General features: G+C 39.5%; 1 protein-coding gene across 1 annotated transcript; it reads right to left on the bottom strand.

The window, feature by feature from the left end:
- Positions 1-562: 562 nt before the first annotated feature.
- On the bottom strand, positions 563-17582 carry LOC122661046 (probable dual-specificity RNA methyltransferase RlmN). Its single transcript, XM_043856353.1, has 10 exons — positions 17262-17582; positions 17024-17099; positions 16816-16913; positions 12206-12313; positions 11991-12077; positions 11769-11885; positions 9739-9842; positions 2222-2361; positions 1988-2124; positions 563-796 (listed from the first exon to the last, which is right to left on the bottom strand). The coding sequence occupies exons 1-10, from the start codon at positions 17472-17474 to the stop codon at positions 626-628; spliced, it is 1251 nt and encodes a 416-aa protein (XP_043712288.1). The 5' UTR covers positions 17475-17582; the 3' UTR covers positions 563-625.
- Between the last annotated feature and the right edge of the window lie 330 nt (positions 17583-17912).

Here is a 17912-nt window from a genome sequence, read left to right as displayed (position 1 = left end):
AACGCGAATTGGCATGTCCTTTTTTTTTTTACTTTTAGTACAATGATAATTAGGAAACTTTTACAAACCCCCAAACCTATTAACCCAGGACTCCGCTATCAATAGCTGGAGAAGTTAACACCAGGGCCAATGTTGGAAACTTGGCACAATGGTGTGTTAAAAAAAGAGACTAAGCTACGTATTCTCCTTGCAAAAAAAAGGCTACAGAATATTAGAACCAGTTAAACCCTAAAGTTTGCGATTGCAGGCCCCACTGTAGGAGAGAGCTGTTGCCATTTTGATGCCTTCGTTCGCAAGAATTTACAGAATTAGTATAGGCAGCAGCTTACCTTTGTCATTACTTCTCATCAGTATTTAGATGATATCTCAAGAACTCAAGCTACATTCAGTGTAGTATTGCCAACATAGTAAAATGTTATTATCCATTTCTAGTTTCTCTGGCGAAGATGTTATAACCCCGTCAATGGCTAAACTCTGCTTTTGTACTTGTTTGATGCACATTCCTTCTATTGCAGACATTAAGAACTGAAATGTACCCCGTCTATCTTCAACACCTCGTAGATGCAAAATAGTGGTTCATTTGGCGAGCCAATGAAGGTTCCAAATATCTGATGTTTTGTTGGCATCAACCCACCGAAACAATTGATTGAGATTCAGATTCATCAGAGGCAGACAGAGGGCTCTTTTGGAACTCGTTCCTGAGTTGCCCACAAGCTGCACTTGCATCAAGGCCTCGTGTTTGACGTATACTTACGGTTATTTTACGAGACTCCAGGGCAGCTGCAAATGCTAGCACCTGCAACCAAAGTTGTATGGTCATTGGTCAAATATTAATTTACAAAAAAATCCACGTGGCAAAATGTTGAAGCCAGAGAATGTGCAAGCAGATTTAATTAGCACTTACACCGAGACCAACTATTTCAGTCAAAAGAACCAAAAGACGTGAGAACCAAATTGGCAAGCTCCCAGAGAGTTTCTATTGCGCCACTCGGTACTCTAAAATGCATGATTTTCTATCCCCCTGGTACAGAGAATGAATATACAACCAACTCTGTGCCTTTATAGGCTTGTTGCATTGAATTAATCAATATCAAAACAAGGTTAGAGTTCTACTATATTCTGAATTTTGAGATTCAACACCTTAGTATAAATAGATGGACTAGTAAAGTTTCACATTCATTCAGCTCCACATGTTTGAATTTGATAAGCTTAGTGGTCTATTCCCAAGCAGCCTGTTATCTACGTCAAATCAACAGGTATTGTTTGTCCAGGAGGCCCTTCATCCTTGAAATTAGCAGGAAGAAATTACGATGAATCCACTTTATGGTGATTGCCAATAGGACGAACATAGTTATTATATACAGTATTTATTAGTCGTGTGTTTATGATTTGCCCAATCAAACAACTCATACCTGTGCTAAACACATTTGTCCATCATCAAGCTCTATTGACCCTTTCAACAAATCCAAAAAAAATTCCATTTTAGTACCTTCTAAACACATTCAACAATTTCCTCATTAGTACCTAGTAACTCTAATCCTCCTCTATTCCTATCTGAAACCTATCATAAACTCATACAGCTATTACTCCTATTTGTTCGTACCTAATTAACATCCTAGAGCTCTACCTCAAAACTTAATAACATCCTAGTATGTAAATCCTAAACCACCTTATTTCCTTCGACTAAAGACAATGCCAGAACTATTCAGAAACTATAGCTCTACAAAGCCAAATTTCCCGAACTATAGTCAATCCTAAGATGAAACCAATTTAATTTTCTCAACACTAATTTCACATCTTAAAATTTGAGGAGCCTTTTCAGTTTAATTCCTAAAGCCGTCCAACATCTACGTTCTTTTTCTCTAAATGTGATCAGCTTATATGCAACATAGGCTCAACTAAACCTCACGCTCCAACTAATTGGGTTCAACTTATACTCCACAAAAAAATTTTACTTATCCTAATGAAAAACAGAAGAAGAGCATACCGCTTTTTTGTATGGACGCCGGTACTCTGAGTCTTTTATCGGATTGAAAGGTATCAGATTCACATGATGACCACGTCCCCACCCATGAAGCAGTTCTGCAAGTTCAAACGCATGCTCTTCCTTATCATTGACTCCAGCTGCCAAAATAAAAATTATAGTAATGATATTCTTGTTAGATCATTCTTACCTTCTGTTTGACGAAAAAAAAATTCAGTAGTTAGAACTTAAATATACCTAAAAGTGCATACTCAAAGGATACCCTCCGGCCAGTTTCTAGGAAGTAGTCCTTGCAGTCCTCCATGATTGCATTCAATGGGTAGGATTTTGCACTTGGAACAATTGTTTCCCGGAGTTTCTGGTTCGGAGCATGTAGGCTAATGACAGGAAGGGGGAAAAAAAGAATAAGAAATAGTGTTTATGAGCTAGGAAACTTGAATAGTAACTCAGAAGATATAACAGTTTCTGAACTTCTCTTTGATAAAGTTGCTATTCAAGTGCAACTGAGATAATGCAACAGCAGGGTCAAGACCCAGAGCTAGGGGCCATTTTTGATGTGGTGGCAACAACTTGGGCAGCCCAGTGTGAAGATGAGGGTTCAAGTTTGAAAGCAGCCACTTCATGCCAAATGCCAAAGGTTAGCATTGACTCCAGTCCTACCCCTCCCAGGAGCCTGGTATAGCGGGACTCACACATGGTTAGCGCCCTTTAGAGTCATGACCTAGAGCTGTTACTGTGCATGAACTTGAAGGCCCATCATGGAAGAGGTCTAAGAATGCCCTTGGTGTCACGCCTACCACAACCACCCATCCCTGGCACCTAGACCTGGCCAGCCAGGTGGGTAGTCCGCAAGATTCATGTATTCCCAAGCAGTTCCAGTGTCAATGTAAATCTCTCTGATACATGATCCTTTCTTCCAGCCTTGTGGGACAGTGATGCTGATGCAGCCAATCAATGTGATTTACCTTATAGGAAACCTTTTGGTTGGCCACATTTACATTGTTACTATCCCCAACAGTTCATTTGGAAATCAAAGGTCCCTACCAAGATCAAGGATTTCTGTTGGGAGGTTGTCCCCGAGAATATGATGTGAAAGAGGAGAAAAGATTTCATCTTTACCCTCACAAATGCATGATGTGTAAGATAGTAGGAAACAATGGGTCACTGCTTCATCCATCATAACTTCGTAAGTTGTGACTAATATTTAGACCTACTTCGTGTTGCTCTTCTCTGTTTACATGTTTGTACATGTTGATACATGTGAGTTCATGAGAATTTACCACAGCTCTAGAAACAGAATCAGCAATGGCATTGGTTCCCGTCAATTCTGATTCAGCCAGAATCTGTCAGAATCATAAATTATAGAAAAACCCTTGAATCGGACAATTTGAATTGGGATTGGTCGCGGCAACCGATCCCGATCCCGATTCTGATTCCTTGAACCCTGGAATTGACAGCATGTCTACTTTTGAAAAATGACAAATAATTTATTACCTAGAGGTACATGTAGAATGAGTACGAGGCAGTTCAACCCCAAACCTTCCTGGCTGATAAAGATTTCCAGCCATCTCAATAGAAGAAAGAGGAGAAAAAAGGCCAGAATGGCCTGCAGTTTGGTCTGGCCCAACTTTGAACCAGTTTTCTGATCGTTCCAGACACTACACAGTTCAGTTCTGGTTCATCCACGGGACCATCAATCGTGAGCTCTATTTAAGATTCTATTTCCTTTAATCTATTATTATTATGTTCCTAGTAGTCAGGTTGGAATAGGCTAATATAATTCCAGTCCTGTTTTCAAGCTGTTTTTCTTATTATTTCAGTTTTCTAGTCAGTTCATGTTTCTTTTTCAGTTCAGGATTGATTTAGGATTTTCCTTTTTTGAGTTTGTCTGTCTCACTCAACTCAACTCGGCCTTATCCCAACCAATAAGGGTCAGCTACATGGATCATTTTTCTCCAATCAGCTCCATTCAAAGCGATACATCATTTTTCTCCAATCAGCTCTATTCAAAGCCATACTAGTTACTAGTCCTAAGCTATGGATGTCATAATTGTCAAGGTGCCTAGGCAACCCAAGGTGTTGGAGGGCCACTTAAGCGCTTAGGCAACAAGGCGCCCTAATATTTTTATGTATCCATTATAGCAATAATATAATTATGCTTACAACTTTACAGCAACTACATTACAGATTGAATCTAAGCGCTAATTTGCCATTAAATCTAGCAACATTACAACAAAAACATTATGTTAGAAACAACATTATTAGAGGGGGAAAATGTAAGCAAACAAGAAAAGGAGAATAAAAGAAGTGAATTAGTGAAGTTCGATTTTTTTTTTGTAAATTATTATTTTTATGGGCATGTGTCTCACCTATACACAAACTTGTACACAAGACAATAAAAATGAAGAAACATAATTATTTAGAGGGAAAAAAAATCAATTGCCCAGGACCAGGGACCTAGGCATCCCAAGGCGCCCACCTTGTTAAGTTAAAATAAGGAGGGCGACCACCCAACCCTTGGAAACCCGCCTGGATGCCCAGGCGACGTTTTGACAACTATGATGCATGTCTTTCCGCACAACTTCTCCTAGAGTCATTTTAGGCCTACCCCTGGTTCTTTTTGCACCTTCAATCTAATCACCCTTTCATATTGGAGCATTTAAAGGCCTTCGTTGCACATGTCCATGCCATCTTAAACAACTTTCTCGCAACTTATCGTGTATTGGAGCTACTCCTAAATCAGCTCTGATTTATTTATTCCTTATTTTATCTTTTTTAGTTTTACCATTCATCATTTCAACATCCTCATTTCAGCTAGCTAAGTTTGTTTACATAAGAATGTAAGGGGCTACAACTCTACCCATGATTCTCTTTCTCCATCAGCATGTAGGTAAGAATTTCTCTTTTTTTTAACCCTACGATTTACCTGTTTGCTGGAATTTATAGTTTCAAGTTTATGCATATTTCTAATCCTGCTCAGCATTGATTCTTGCATAAAGTCTGCCATGGCACATTTCTAATTCTGGTCAGCATCGATTCTTGCATAAACTCTGGTATCGAATTGCCTTATTATTGCTGACATCAGATTATGTTTCTAAATAAGTTTTTCTAATCAAACTTCAGTTTCCTATTACAGTTATACTTCTTCAAATCTGATATCCAATAATTCTGTTTGAGGTTCAGTTTGTTGTTTAGTCCTTAGCATCAGTCGAGTATTGTGATTTCAGTTTCATAACCCTATCCTTTCCATCGATTTCTCAAATTGTCTGGGTTTGGTAACCAGCTAAAAGTGGGATTGTTCCATATCTTTTAACTCTGGCAGTTGGATTATTGTCCAACTTTGATGATCTGTTCTCCTTGACAAATAGACCAATCGAGCGAGGGTTTAGCCCAATCAGACCCGTCATTATTGAGCTATTAATTCTCTCTAGTTTGGTTCATTGTTCCTATCCTTGCAATTGGTTTACATGATGGTTTTTTTAACCCTAATCCTGTAGGAGTTAGAAATACTCCCATTACTCCCCCCCCATTGACCCTTTTAGGGTTAGTGATGTAGCTCATAGTGAAAAGAAAGAAGGTTTGCGATTTCCGGTACAAAACTGCAGATCTGATTTTAAGATCTCCTAAAAGATTTGATTTGAAGATCATCTAGAAGATTATAAAAAGATTGCATGGAAAATATTCTGTTGTATATTCCATTTGGCAAACATGGGCTCTTATTTAGTAGTTTCTTTTATTGTAAATCATAGCTACTAGGTAGCTTAGCAATTAAGTACTTTAGTTACTATTTTTACAGTTATTAGTTACCTTCTATTTTGGTGACTCTTCCTTAGCTATAGAGAGTTATTATTATTGTAAGGGACCTCCTAACATAATAGAGGTTTTCTATTTTGTTTTTCATTGAGATTATAAAAAAGAGAGGGGTTATACTCTGACCAACATTTTTTAGACAAAAGAAAAGATGGTGGCTTTATGTGGTTTTCCTTGTGAAATGCAAGATAGGCTGTGAGATGCAGTGCAGCAGTTGCAAGATGTGAGAGGCTTTGCATGGTCGGTGTGATGCCGATGGAAGCTTAGGTGGGATGCCCAAGTCATATCCTTTTCATTTCTGCTTTCATACGTGGAAAAAAAAGAGAGAAAAGAATTGTGTTGTTGCTCATCCCTAAATCATCAATCCTATTGCAATTAATCTCCCATTGGCTTTGTCCCTGGTTCGAGATCGATTCTGCATTAGTTAGTGTCAGCTTTGATATGCAGAAAACCTTAGGGCACTGCCCCTATAACCTTATGAATTGCTTAGTCTCATGCATGCTCAGTAGGGAGAACCATAGTTTTAAAACTGGACCAAACTGGTGGTCAAACTGGAAAAACCGGAAACGCCCCTCTTTTTGGTCAGTCCCCACTTAGAATAGCCCTATTCAAAGACTAGGTAAAAACCAGGTGTTTTTTAAAACCATCTGGTTTGGTTTTCTTTTTTTTTTTCTTTTTAATTTTTAAATTGACTGATACGATCTTGGAAGAACTCAACCCTATAAACCGGCTTACAATGTGAGGTAACCCAAGAAGTTATCAACCCACATTAAGTTTTCCATCCAACCGATATGGGATAAATGGGATCGTACCACTCTACCATGCTTCGCAGGCCCGGCGCCCACACGGGCTGGCTTTGCACTAGCTATTAGTCCCAACCGAACATTGCCATACCGACGTCACCACCCGAGCCGCACGATTGCACCTGAGAGCATAGTACTAAATCTCGCGAAATCTTGGTCGAGATCTCGAATATTTTGAGTATCTCGACCTGACCGAAACGAAACAGTAGCTCGAATAAAAAAATTGCAAAAACTCGGTCGAAATTTCGACCATCTCGTAATATCTCGAAACAAAATTAAAATCTCGCGAGATATCGAGATTCCTTTTTCAAAAGTAGCTTATAAATACCAAAACTCGTTAGTCTCGGTCGAAATTTCGACCGAGACTTAACAAGCTCTAGTTTTTTGTGTTTTTTTCCCCTTGTTCTTCATCCTTTCACTTCTACTGGCCTTCAAATCTTCGCCGCATCTACGCCGGAGAAGACACCATTACAATACTTGACTTGTATTAGACTATTAGGGATATTGTCATATTGATATCATCTTCTTAACTTGTTATTTACTTATTGTACTTAATATTATAACTTAAGTTATGACTTATGAGTCATTCACTTTATGTTTCCAACTTCCAAGTCAATTTACTTGTTTAAATTGCTTATTAATCATTAATTTATTATGTCATTTAGTATTTAAAGTCTTAAACAATGTGTATGTGTAATTAACTAAGTTTTTCATTAGGATTCGACCGTACATTGCCAATCAATGGTGCAAATCCAAAACTATTTTTGCAATTTGAACATTTAAATGTGTTTATATAGCCTAAAATAGGGTTTCCATGAAGTTCCAGGCCTTAACTTGGCCTAAAACCCACCGAAATGACCTACCGAAACATAACAGAAAAATGCAAAATTTCGGATATTACACCGAAACAAAACGAGTTTTCGAACTATGCCTGAGAGACATGATGCTAGCTCTGATACCACTGATACGATCTTGGGAGAACTCAACCCTATATACTGACTTACAAGGTGAGGTAACCCAAGAACTTATCAACCCACATTAAGTTTCCCATACAATGGGATCGTAACATTGACATTTTTTTTTTTGTGACTGTCCTTTGGTCAAAATCGTGGTTTGTCAGCCAAAATAGGACTTTCATCGAACGCTTTTTAGTTCACCCTTCGGTCCAATTATGAAAACTATGGGGTGAACTAAGGTTGAGCAATATTTATAGGGTTAGATACGGTTGGGTGAAGCCTGCTGCCTGAGTGCCTACCCAAATCCCAAATTATTAGTGGGTACATGAATGTTTGAGTAAGTTCATAAGGATGTTTATGCAATTGCATGTGCATGGCTGGACCGAAATGACCCGATTTGGAAACTCGGGGTCAGACGACGAACCAAACCCAAACCGGGATTCTGGTCTAATAGGGGTTGTTTGCATCGTATTTTGTTCCGGAATTAGATATATAAGAGATTTTTTTTTCCAGTTTTAGATAGTCTTCAGTTTTCAAGTTTCATAGTTGGAGTCCATTTCAGTTTTAAGAGCCCATACATGTTGAAGTGTCACAGTCCATGGTGGGCCCCACATGCCACGATATTGTCCGCTTTGGCCAAGGTTCGCCGCACACGGCTTTAAAACGCGTCATGAGTATACCAGAGTACGCAGCCACAATATTATCCGGTACAACCACATTTCAGCCCACCCGGTTTTGTTCCTGAGGCCCATTTTCAGACCCAGAATGAGTCATTTCATGTGAAGGTTGGCTGCCACTTATATGGACATTCCATGGCCTAAGCACAGCCGATGTGGGACTAAATTCCGTGGCACAACACACGTAACCGATTGATCAAGATTTAACACAGTTAAATATTGAATTGAAAATGAAAGTTTTACCTCATGGGTGTGTGTTGCGTGCTGCTACCTCATCTCCTCTCTCTCATTCTCCCCATCTTATCAGGGCCTTCTTCTCTCAGGTGAGTCCCTATTGTTCCTTCTTTATCTTCCCTTCCCTCTCCATTCTTACTCTCCCTTATTCCTCCTCTTCTTCTGTTGCTCGCTATTTCTGCTGTTCGCTGTATAGTGGGTTGGGAAACGAAGTCGTAGAACTCAGTGGTTCTCCCAATCTTATCAGGGCCGCCTTCTCTCAGGTGAGTCCCTATTGTTCCTTCTTTCTCTTCCCTTCCCTCTCCATTCTTACTCTCCCTTATTCCTCCTCTTCTACTGTTGCTCGCTATTTCTGCTGTTCGCTGTATAGTGGGTTAAGAAACGAAGTGGTAGAACTCAGTGGTTCCTTCAAATTTTGGACAGATATTTCAGGGGTTAGATTGCTATCTTAAGGTGACTCATCCCAGGTCCTTGTCCCCTATCAGCTCCCCTATCATGAGATTGAAACCAGAACTCAGGTCTGGTTTTGAACTTTCTCTCAGACCTTGTTCGAGTTGTTTCAGCAAATTCCTTTTGATCTTCAAGCTGCAGAAGCATTCATTGTTTGTTGGGGTTAATAAATCGGTGAAACAACAATGTATCCCCGAAATTTCTAGTCAATCCGAGCCTATTTGGTTTAGTTTCCTCGTCTGAAACCAGTTCAGATTTAGCGCCTTGGCTGTCCATCGTGAGGAAGAACCACCTTCTTAATTACGAGTGAAGACAGAATCCTCGTAAATAACTACATATAAGTCCTAATTGCAAAGTTTGTACTGTTTTACTCTCTTTTTTTTTTTAAATTCCACATACATCCTCCATCTCAAGTTAATTTACTGTTTTGTCCCCACACTCTGTTTTCTCACTAAAGAGGTCCTAGACTTTATCAGAAATTACAGAATTGCCACTGATCACATTATTTTGAATCTCTTTGACTTTCGTGGGCCCATAGTGACCCAAAAGCAGGGTTTTGTGACTCGGGGTTCCATTAGATGTGCTACCCATCAACACTCTGTCAACTAATTCACCAAGGGAAAAACTTTTCCGATAATTACAATTCACCTCTAGCAGTAAAACCAAAGGCCTTTCCCCTACTCCAAATGAAACAAAAATTTAACTCTATTTCAGAAAAAATCAATTCGACCCATTAGCAATTGATACTTGTATTTGGAAAAAAATAAGACAAGAAAATGATGAACAGCATTATATGTTTAATATTAGCCAATGAAACAACGCACCTAACGGCCAATGTCGACTGGAGTTTGTGTGAAGCCAACTTTTTAATTGTGTTTGGAACCCCCACAGTAGAAATCGTTATCATTCTTTGACCAATTTGCACATCCTTCCAACAAAAATGAAAATCCTAGTTTTAATGAGTTTTGTTCTCCAAAGTAAAAATTGCTGGCATTTATCAAAGCAATCTTAACTGCAAACTATGTTTAACAAAGAGTGGGTTTGGACATCACTGTCCAGAAATTAAAAGAGAAAAATATATCCTAGTTGTCTTGTCTATATCACTTCCTAGTAAGATTCTAGGCTTCCAAAGTTCAGAGGAGGAAATTTACGTAAATTATATAAATCCCCAGATTCAACCAGTTACTTGGAATCTAAAAGATCTGCCCTGCAGATGCAGATATAGAATCAATAACATACATGATAAAGAGTATAGAATCAAGATTTTGAAGATAGGAGATCATAGCACCATCATAAATCATAATGCTTGAGTAGGCTTTTTTCCAACTCCATATTTCTCTTCTATATTACAATGTTCTGATCGTTCCCAGGTAGTGGGAAAATCCCCTAAGAGATCAATGAACACCTTTCTTCTCTTCTAGGAAAATTTTTTCCTAGATCGGCATGTCTGGAGAGGTGGAGAACCTCTCTAGACAGACACCCCTAAATTTTCTACAAGGAAAATGATGTGGCAATTCTTACTGCTGGATATTTGAGGAATGGACTGAATTGTTCCAGAGTCAAATTTCAGACTCAAATTAAATTATACCAACCCATCTGAAGGCATACCCACCCATATATGTCCATGCTCCCTTGGTAGTTCCTATCACCCTCTCGATAGTCCAAAATTTGTCCAATGTTTTGTTGTGCCATGTGGCCAACTCAATATGGGTTGAAACTTGATGTGAGCAGATAACCTTTTCAGCCTCATCTGAATTGCGATGTGGCAGAACTAGGTGCCGTCCATGGATTCCTTCCCAGACTGCCATCCAGGAGCCCTGTGCCCATTCATCTAAATTAAAATCTTCTGATCTTTCAAAAAAATATGGAAAAAAAAAACCCTAAGAGATGGATGATTGGAGTTCAAACCTATGATATCCTTAATTGATACTCATAATGCCAATCCTTGCTGATTGTAACATAAATAAAGCTTTTTACCACCTCATCAAACTGATGTTCCTGAAGGGCCACATGGGGCTTCAAAGAGATGCTTCCATTTGCCACTAAGCAATCTAGGAATGACTATTTCAACATTTTCTTGTGAATAGGATGAAAAACTGGAATTGTAACAATGTATTATATTATATTAACCATCGAGGGTCCTATGTATTCCATCATATATGTGGGGTAATAAAGGATTTTCTTTTGCCAATGGCACTTTGTCCCCCCCCCCTCCTTTTATTTACCTAACTGATGGATTATTTGTTTTTCATATAAATTTCACCCACCATATGCTCTCTCATTCCTCCAACCCCTAAAACTAACCAAGAACTTTAACTTCCTATTGGATAAATAATAGGTCCAATAAATTGGTTGTCAGCCTGGAGATATACTCAAGCAGCAATACTTCCAATACATGCTAATGAATCCCAAAAGTGAAAATGTCAACTAGGGTCCTGCTCTTCGGAGTTCAATCTTTTACAGGCATCACAAAGACTTGGTAAGTCAGTATGGCCTAGAATGATGAATGACCAGTCCCACTACAGATTTTTAGCATATCTCATATGCAGAACAGATGCTGAAGCAAATTGACAGATTGAGAAAGCACCACGAATAGCAATTCTCTGTTGGGAAACAGGGTACACTCTTCTGCTTCAATTTTGTTTTGCACCCAATTGCCCGACGATAACTGACATCTGATTAGTCACAAGAGGTTACCAAATGCACCAAGTGTAGAATTTGTTTATAGGGACATAAATCTTCATGTCATAAGATCTATGAATTTTATCACTACGTTATGCCATCTGATCTTTTGCCAGCTTCATGAAAGAAACTAAGGCAGAACCATAGGGGTATGAAAGAATTAAAGATAGACCTTATTCAAGCATCGGTGTGCTTCTAAAACTGCCTTCAGATTCAACATTGGCTCGCCCATGCCCATAAACACGACATTTGTCACCCTGTGCTTGAAGAGCTCCTCTATAGCCAGGACCTACATAAATAAATTGTAGATATTGAAGTTACTGAGAATGAAAGATGATGAAGCTGATGTATAAGATATCAAAAATAAACCCACAAGGATACAACTTCAGATGACCTGTTCAACAATTTCATGACGCTGAAGGTTCCTCGAATACCCTCCTTTCCCAGTAGCACAAAATGAGCAACGCAATGGGCAACCCACCTGGATATTTTACATAGAGTACAGAAAATAAAATTGTTGTGAAAACAAGATACCACAAAACCTGTAATCTCTATACCTTACCAGAAAATCATTTTCTATTGATCATGTTGTCCATTCAAAATTGCTACCTGTGATGAGACACATGCAGTCAAGCGTTGAGAACCTTTATCGTTGAAATCTTCAACTGGTATCCCAACAGTTTCAATTAATCTGTTGTCTTCAAGTTTTATCAATATCTGCAATGATCAAATATGGCCAAAAAATAAACATAAGGTAGAACTACTCACACACATAGAACAACATCAACTAATCAGATTTCCATCTGATGAAATACATTAGAGACTTTTTTTTCTTCCCATAAAATCACTAGGAAGTATAAATAGAATAATACCATTTGATGCAGATAATCACATAAATGGGCTTATTTAGTGGAAAAAAGTCTTAGGTAGGGTGATATATGTATTGGGCCTTTAGTCCAAAGGTTTTCATTGTAATGGGCCCACTTTAATGGGCCTAAAATATGAGTAGAAGGTAGGAATACAGGATTAGCTTTATTATTTTAGTTAGAGTCCTATTTCTTTATTAATAGTTGTTATTAAAGTGCCTTAGTTGAGTTGGATTAGGTTTCTATGAGCCCAACCTTGTTTTAATTTTTTTCCTTTATTTAGGATGAGTTTTAGTAGAAGTAGACTACCTCCAAGGTAAGCTATTGTCTGGAGGAGTTTCAAGCTTAGTTTGATTCATGTTGAGTATTCTATTTAAGCATATGTAAGGGCAATGCTTTGTACACGAATTTGAGTAATGAAAGATTGGCTTTTGCCTTTAGCTCTGTAGTGATTTAGAAGAGAGAGCCAGCACCAACCAGCCCATCGAGCCTGGCCCATCAAACCAGTGAGCCGAGACCTTTGGTCCAGCTGTTAGTCCACTTCGTGCGCTAGATTGAGGCCCTCTACTGTGTTAGACAGTCCATGTGTGGGAGAATTTTATCAGTTTTATTTAATTTCTATTTTAACATGGATTTCTTTTATGTGGTAGTTACTAATTCAAAGATTCTATTATGCTATTTAGCTACAAGTTAGATTCTCTTTTGCATTTAGTTTCTAATTAGAGGATTGCCATATTGTAAGGACAGCTCTTTTGCCACGCAAGGAGAGATCTAGTTTCTTTTTATCCATAAAAGAGGGTCTGTCTACACAACATCCCATGATTTGAAGTATTGGGAAAAAAAAACTTTTTGCTTTGTTTTCTGTGAGATTCAGCTACGGTGAGAAACCAAGTTCGACGAGAGACTGACCAAGGCCATAGGTGAGAGGTCTAGGTCATATCCCCTCCTTTCCCCCTTTTCTCTTCTTTTTTCTATGCATTTTCTATTTTATTAATCCTGCAAAAGAGTCACCAACAGAGAGGAACCGAGACTCCCTTATGTCTCTGTCTGATTGCTGTTACAACACTTCAAAGCTGCTCCATTGATTCCTTCCAAGAAGCTGGTGCAGAAGACCCATATACACCCTACGGCACTGTGTTTAGAGTTCTTTGGCAGGGATTTTCAGGCCTCAATATATCTTAATTTGGCAATCAACTTTAGCCCATATTCTGATATTACTACCCTTCCTGTACCCTCCAATTGCTGCTGGTTTGAGCTCCATTCTTTGGTTGAATAGAGCTGTGACTGTAAGTTTCTATTTTCTTCACATAGTTTCCAATTCTGTGCAAGAGCCATTACTCTACATCCAGCCATCCAATAATACTGATCTTTTGAATTGTTAAAGGATATTTCAGACCCTTCCTTCAACAGCAGTTTGGACTCCATCGATGAATGCTGCTGATTGAAATTTTGACCTTTAGTTTCTAATTTTTGGACTGCTGCTGATTTGAAGATTCTGTCCATTGGATTACCATGAATCTGATATATGTTATATCAAATGAGTATTTATTGGATGACATGTTATTTTGATGGGGAGTTACTGTGCTGATTTGGATTTATAGCATGATTACTAATTCTGAAACCTACTTGCTATTTTTGGTGGAGTTACAATATCTCACCTTCCCACCGTCGGATTGAGATCATTTTTGGGGAAATTCAAGACCCTAGGGAGACCATCTACTGTTGTTAGTTTAGGGCTGATCAGACTTGTAATTTGGGACTAATCTTGGTGTTCAAGCTTCTGGTTTAGTGAGCTCTCTGATTCTGTTGATGGGATTCTGAATTCTATGATAGTGTTAGATTGAATCCACCATTGGGGTACTGGTGGTGATTCCAACCCTACAAATCAGGTAGTGATTCCTGATCATATTTAGATTCTATTTAGTTTCAGTTGCAATTTCAAAAACCCCCAAAAAAATCCAGATTCCTTTCTGCTTCTTCAAAATCTCCTATTTTCTGGATCTACCTTTCAATTCTGATTATTGATTTCAGTTAAGGATTTTGATTTCATTTACCATTTAATCAACATATCAGTCCATTAACTAATTTTGTTTGGAGCTCCCTAAATCTTGATCTAGAATTCTGGTCAGAATTCCAGTTTCCTATATTAAGAAGGATTCTTCCATATATTTAAATCTAGTCGTTGGGTTGCTTCCTAATTTTGATGGCTTGTTCTTCATCCCGAAACAGACCTTTGACCAGAATTATAGCCAGATCAGACTTATCTTTGTTATTTGATTTCTCTTAAATTCTGGTTTGTCCTTTTCTCTATGGTCCTGTCGCAAGCTGATCTCCCACTACATTTCACTGGTTCAGGATTACAGTGCATTATTATTCCTATCATTCAGCCATCTTTATCCATTGAAATTTCTAATCCAACACCCCCCCCAAAAAAAAAGGTTGACCCTAATCATGCTTAGTACTGCTATCACCAATATAGTGTTCACAGTATCCTACATTTAGTCAACTTACACAGGCATGGGATTGAAAAGAATAAAATGGGAAAAGCAAGAATGCTAGGAACAAAGAGGGAACACGTAAGAGCCTCAATTGTTTGCAAAATAAATACCATTAGTTTTTTGGTAAAAGTGTGATGGGACAAAGGACCAGGCATAGCGAGAACGAGCCAGGGAGGTCGCAAGTCTAGGACGAAGTCGCGCAGCTGGCCAAGCGCGAACTGGCATGCTCCCCCTGTTCGTGGAAAGGACCGAGTTATGGACAACATATTGAGCTGGGCGCCAGGTCGCACCCCAGCCCGTACCACTAGGGCGCAACGCGCTCACCTGTAAACGACAACAGTCTGGCCATAGCCAGGCATATGAGGAACGACCTCTATAACTTGCATAAACAACACCAAGTTAGCATGGACCAACATGGCCCGAGATTCTCGCCCACGTCATGCCTAATCAGGTGCGTGGGAAGCAACGGATAAACATTATCCCACGATTCACACCGTAACGATCTCACTCCACTCCGAGATTCTAGCTTACCTATTCAAGCACGATTCTACCTCTCAACCACCTTAAGTAAGGGAGGTAATGCACATCCAAACTATCTGAATTCTCTTTGAATTGACTGCTGCTCAGAGATCTAACTTAAGCATCGGAGTGAGATCACCGGCAACGCCCGGTCCTCTCTGCTAATTCTTGTCTTGCAGGCAGAGTTCGCTCCAACAAGATTTCTAACGCAACAGTAAGTAAAGGACAACATCAAGAGTCTTTGGAAGACATACTCAAAACCTCAATGAAAGAATTCTACACCATAACCATTCCAAATATCTCATACCCCTCAATGTCCCAACATAGATGCCTTTTTTAACAGAGTGATTCTACCCCATAGCCTTGGCGCAACAGTTAAGTTGCTCTATTGCAACCATGAGGTTGCGGGGTTCAAAACATGGAAACAGTCTCTCCGCAAAGTGGGGGAAAGACTGCGTACATTTCCCCCTCCCAGACCCTGCACTAGCGGGAGCCTCGTGAACTGGGACGCTCTTTTTATTCTATCCCATAACCATTCCAAATATCCCATGTCCCCCTCAATGTTCCAACATAGATGTCCATTTTAACAGAGCAGTCATATGCAGCACCTTGCTACCCTAGTCATAGGTCACAGCAGTGGAACAATAACCACGATAACACATCCAGTCACATCAACTGCACAAGACATGCCAACATCAACAATTCTCTGTGCTCAAGCACTTGGGAGACTATCCAGGATGCAACCTAGCCTGGACCCGAGGTGTCCACACAGCCAGGACAAACATCTAGAAGAGCTAAGTATGTTGCAGTAGTCTCCCAAGTTTTTATCTCCCTTCCTTCATAAATGATAAGGACACCGGGACTTCTTCCCTTGGTCAGTGCCAAAGTTAAAAACAATCAATCATTGTAAGTAAAATCAGTAGTTATGCATACTGAAAATCTTACAATATGGAGAGATAGTCAGTGTGTTAGCTGGCTGCTAGGAGGAGGATCTGAAGGTAAGGACTCAATCCGTACCACCTTTTCTGAGTTTGTATAAACCAGCCTCCGCCATTGTGGGCAGGATGAACTGATACCTTTCAGACTAATTCTGATTCATGTTCACGTACGTGACAAGTGACAACTACCACATCCGTTTCCAAACTAATTACAATCTTAAGGCTTCAAGTTCCAACAGAGCCAGGAACGAAAATGGTAAGTGATAATAAAAATCATTGTCATGGCTTCAAGCAATTACAATATCCACCAGTGCATCAAATTGAATTTAAGCCAGTCGAACAATAAAAGTATTAAGAACCGAAGGAGTTTTTTTTTTTTTAAAGAATAACGCCCTGACCTTAATAGTGCCATCAGCTGCAGTAACAACACGGTGAACGGGAGACCTGCCGACTTTCCATCCCGCTTCGTTAAGATCATACCTGAAGGCCTTGGGTACTACTCACCGAATTTTCCACGAACCCAACAATAGTTAAAAATTCCCGTAAATAACAAAAGTGACTTGAGAGTTATTGTAATGTTGAACAAGGAAGTAGAAAATGACTTACGGTGACTGAAATCCTCAATTTCCTTAGCCTTAGTCTTATATAGAAGATGATAGAGTTGTTTTCCTCGATAGCTTTGCTGATAACCATTGCAGAAGTTCGAATTAATACAATTGGAAATACTGATACGAAAACAAACAGTAATGTATCAATTGAAAGAGGAGGTTAAATAACTTGTTCTTCAAACTTTGATTTGTTTCCTTTCGTATACAACAGAAAAATTACGATTCTACAATCAAACCTGACCGAAGTCGAGGGCGAGCTGCTGAAGCTCCTGCTCGGACATGCCAAGGAGAACGCGGGAGCCGACATGAGGGACTCGTGCGAGCGAAGGCGAGGGAATGGAGACGGTGGATGTCGGCGAGGATGGAATGGAAAGGGAGATATTGGAGATGGAGCGTGAACGGACAGCACGTGCCAGGGGTGTTGAGCACATGTGCTGAAGCAGCGCCATTTGAGCTTTAGCTTTGAGGGGTTTCGCAGGATTACTACACTCCTACCTCTCACTTCTCACTTTCCCATTGCCAGAGCCGGAAGGACGAGAACATCTGTGGGGGATTTCACAGAATTACGGGAAATGGCAAGACGATGAGACGATCCGATAAGGCGGCAGCCTCTACCATGTATTTGCTCATACTTGTACACCTGCTAGCTCTAATGCCAGTGCCGTGACCTGATGTCACAATTTAGATGCCGTAACCTAGAGTCACGACTTTTTACCCACAAAAAAACCTAGAGTCACGACTTATGAAATTCTCGGACATTTACCAGAAAGGGTACCTCTGGTAAAAATCCGGTACCTCTTCTGCTGTTCATATTAAGGATTTAAAAATCGGAATGGAACGACTGATCCGAGTTGGAATCGATGGATGCTTGCTTACCCCGATTTCTG

This window comes from Telopea speciosissima, chromosome 1, assembly GCF_018873765.1.
Source record: "Telopea speciosissima isolate NSW1024214 ecotype Mountain lineage chromosome 1, Tspe_v1, whole genome shotgun sequence".
NCBI classification, from domain to species: domain Eukaryota; kingdom Viridiplantae; phylum Streptophyta; class Magnoliopsida; order Proteales; family Proteaceae; genus Telopea; species Telopea speciosissima.
The sequence above is the reverse complement of the archived record's forward strand: the minus strand, read 5'-3'. Positions and strand labels throughout refer to the sequence as shown.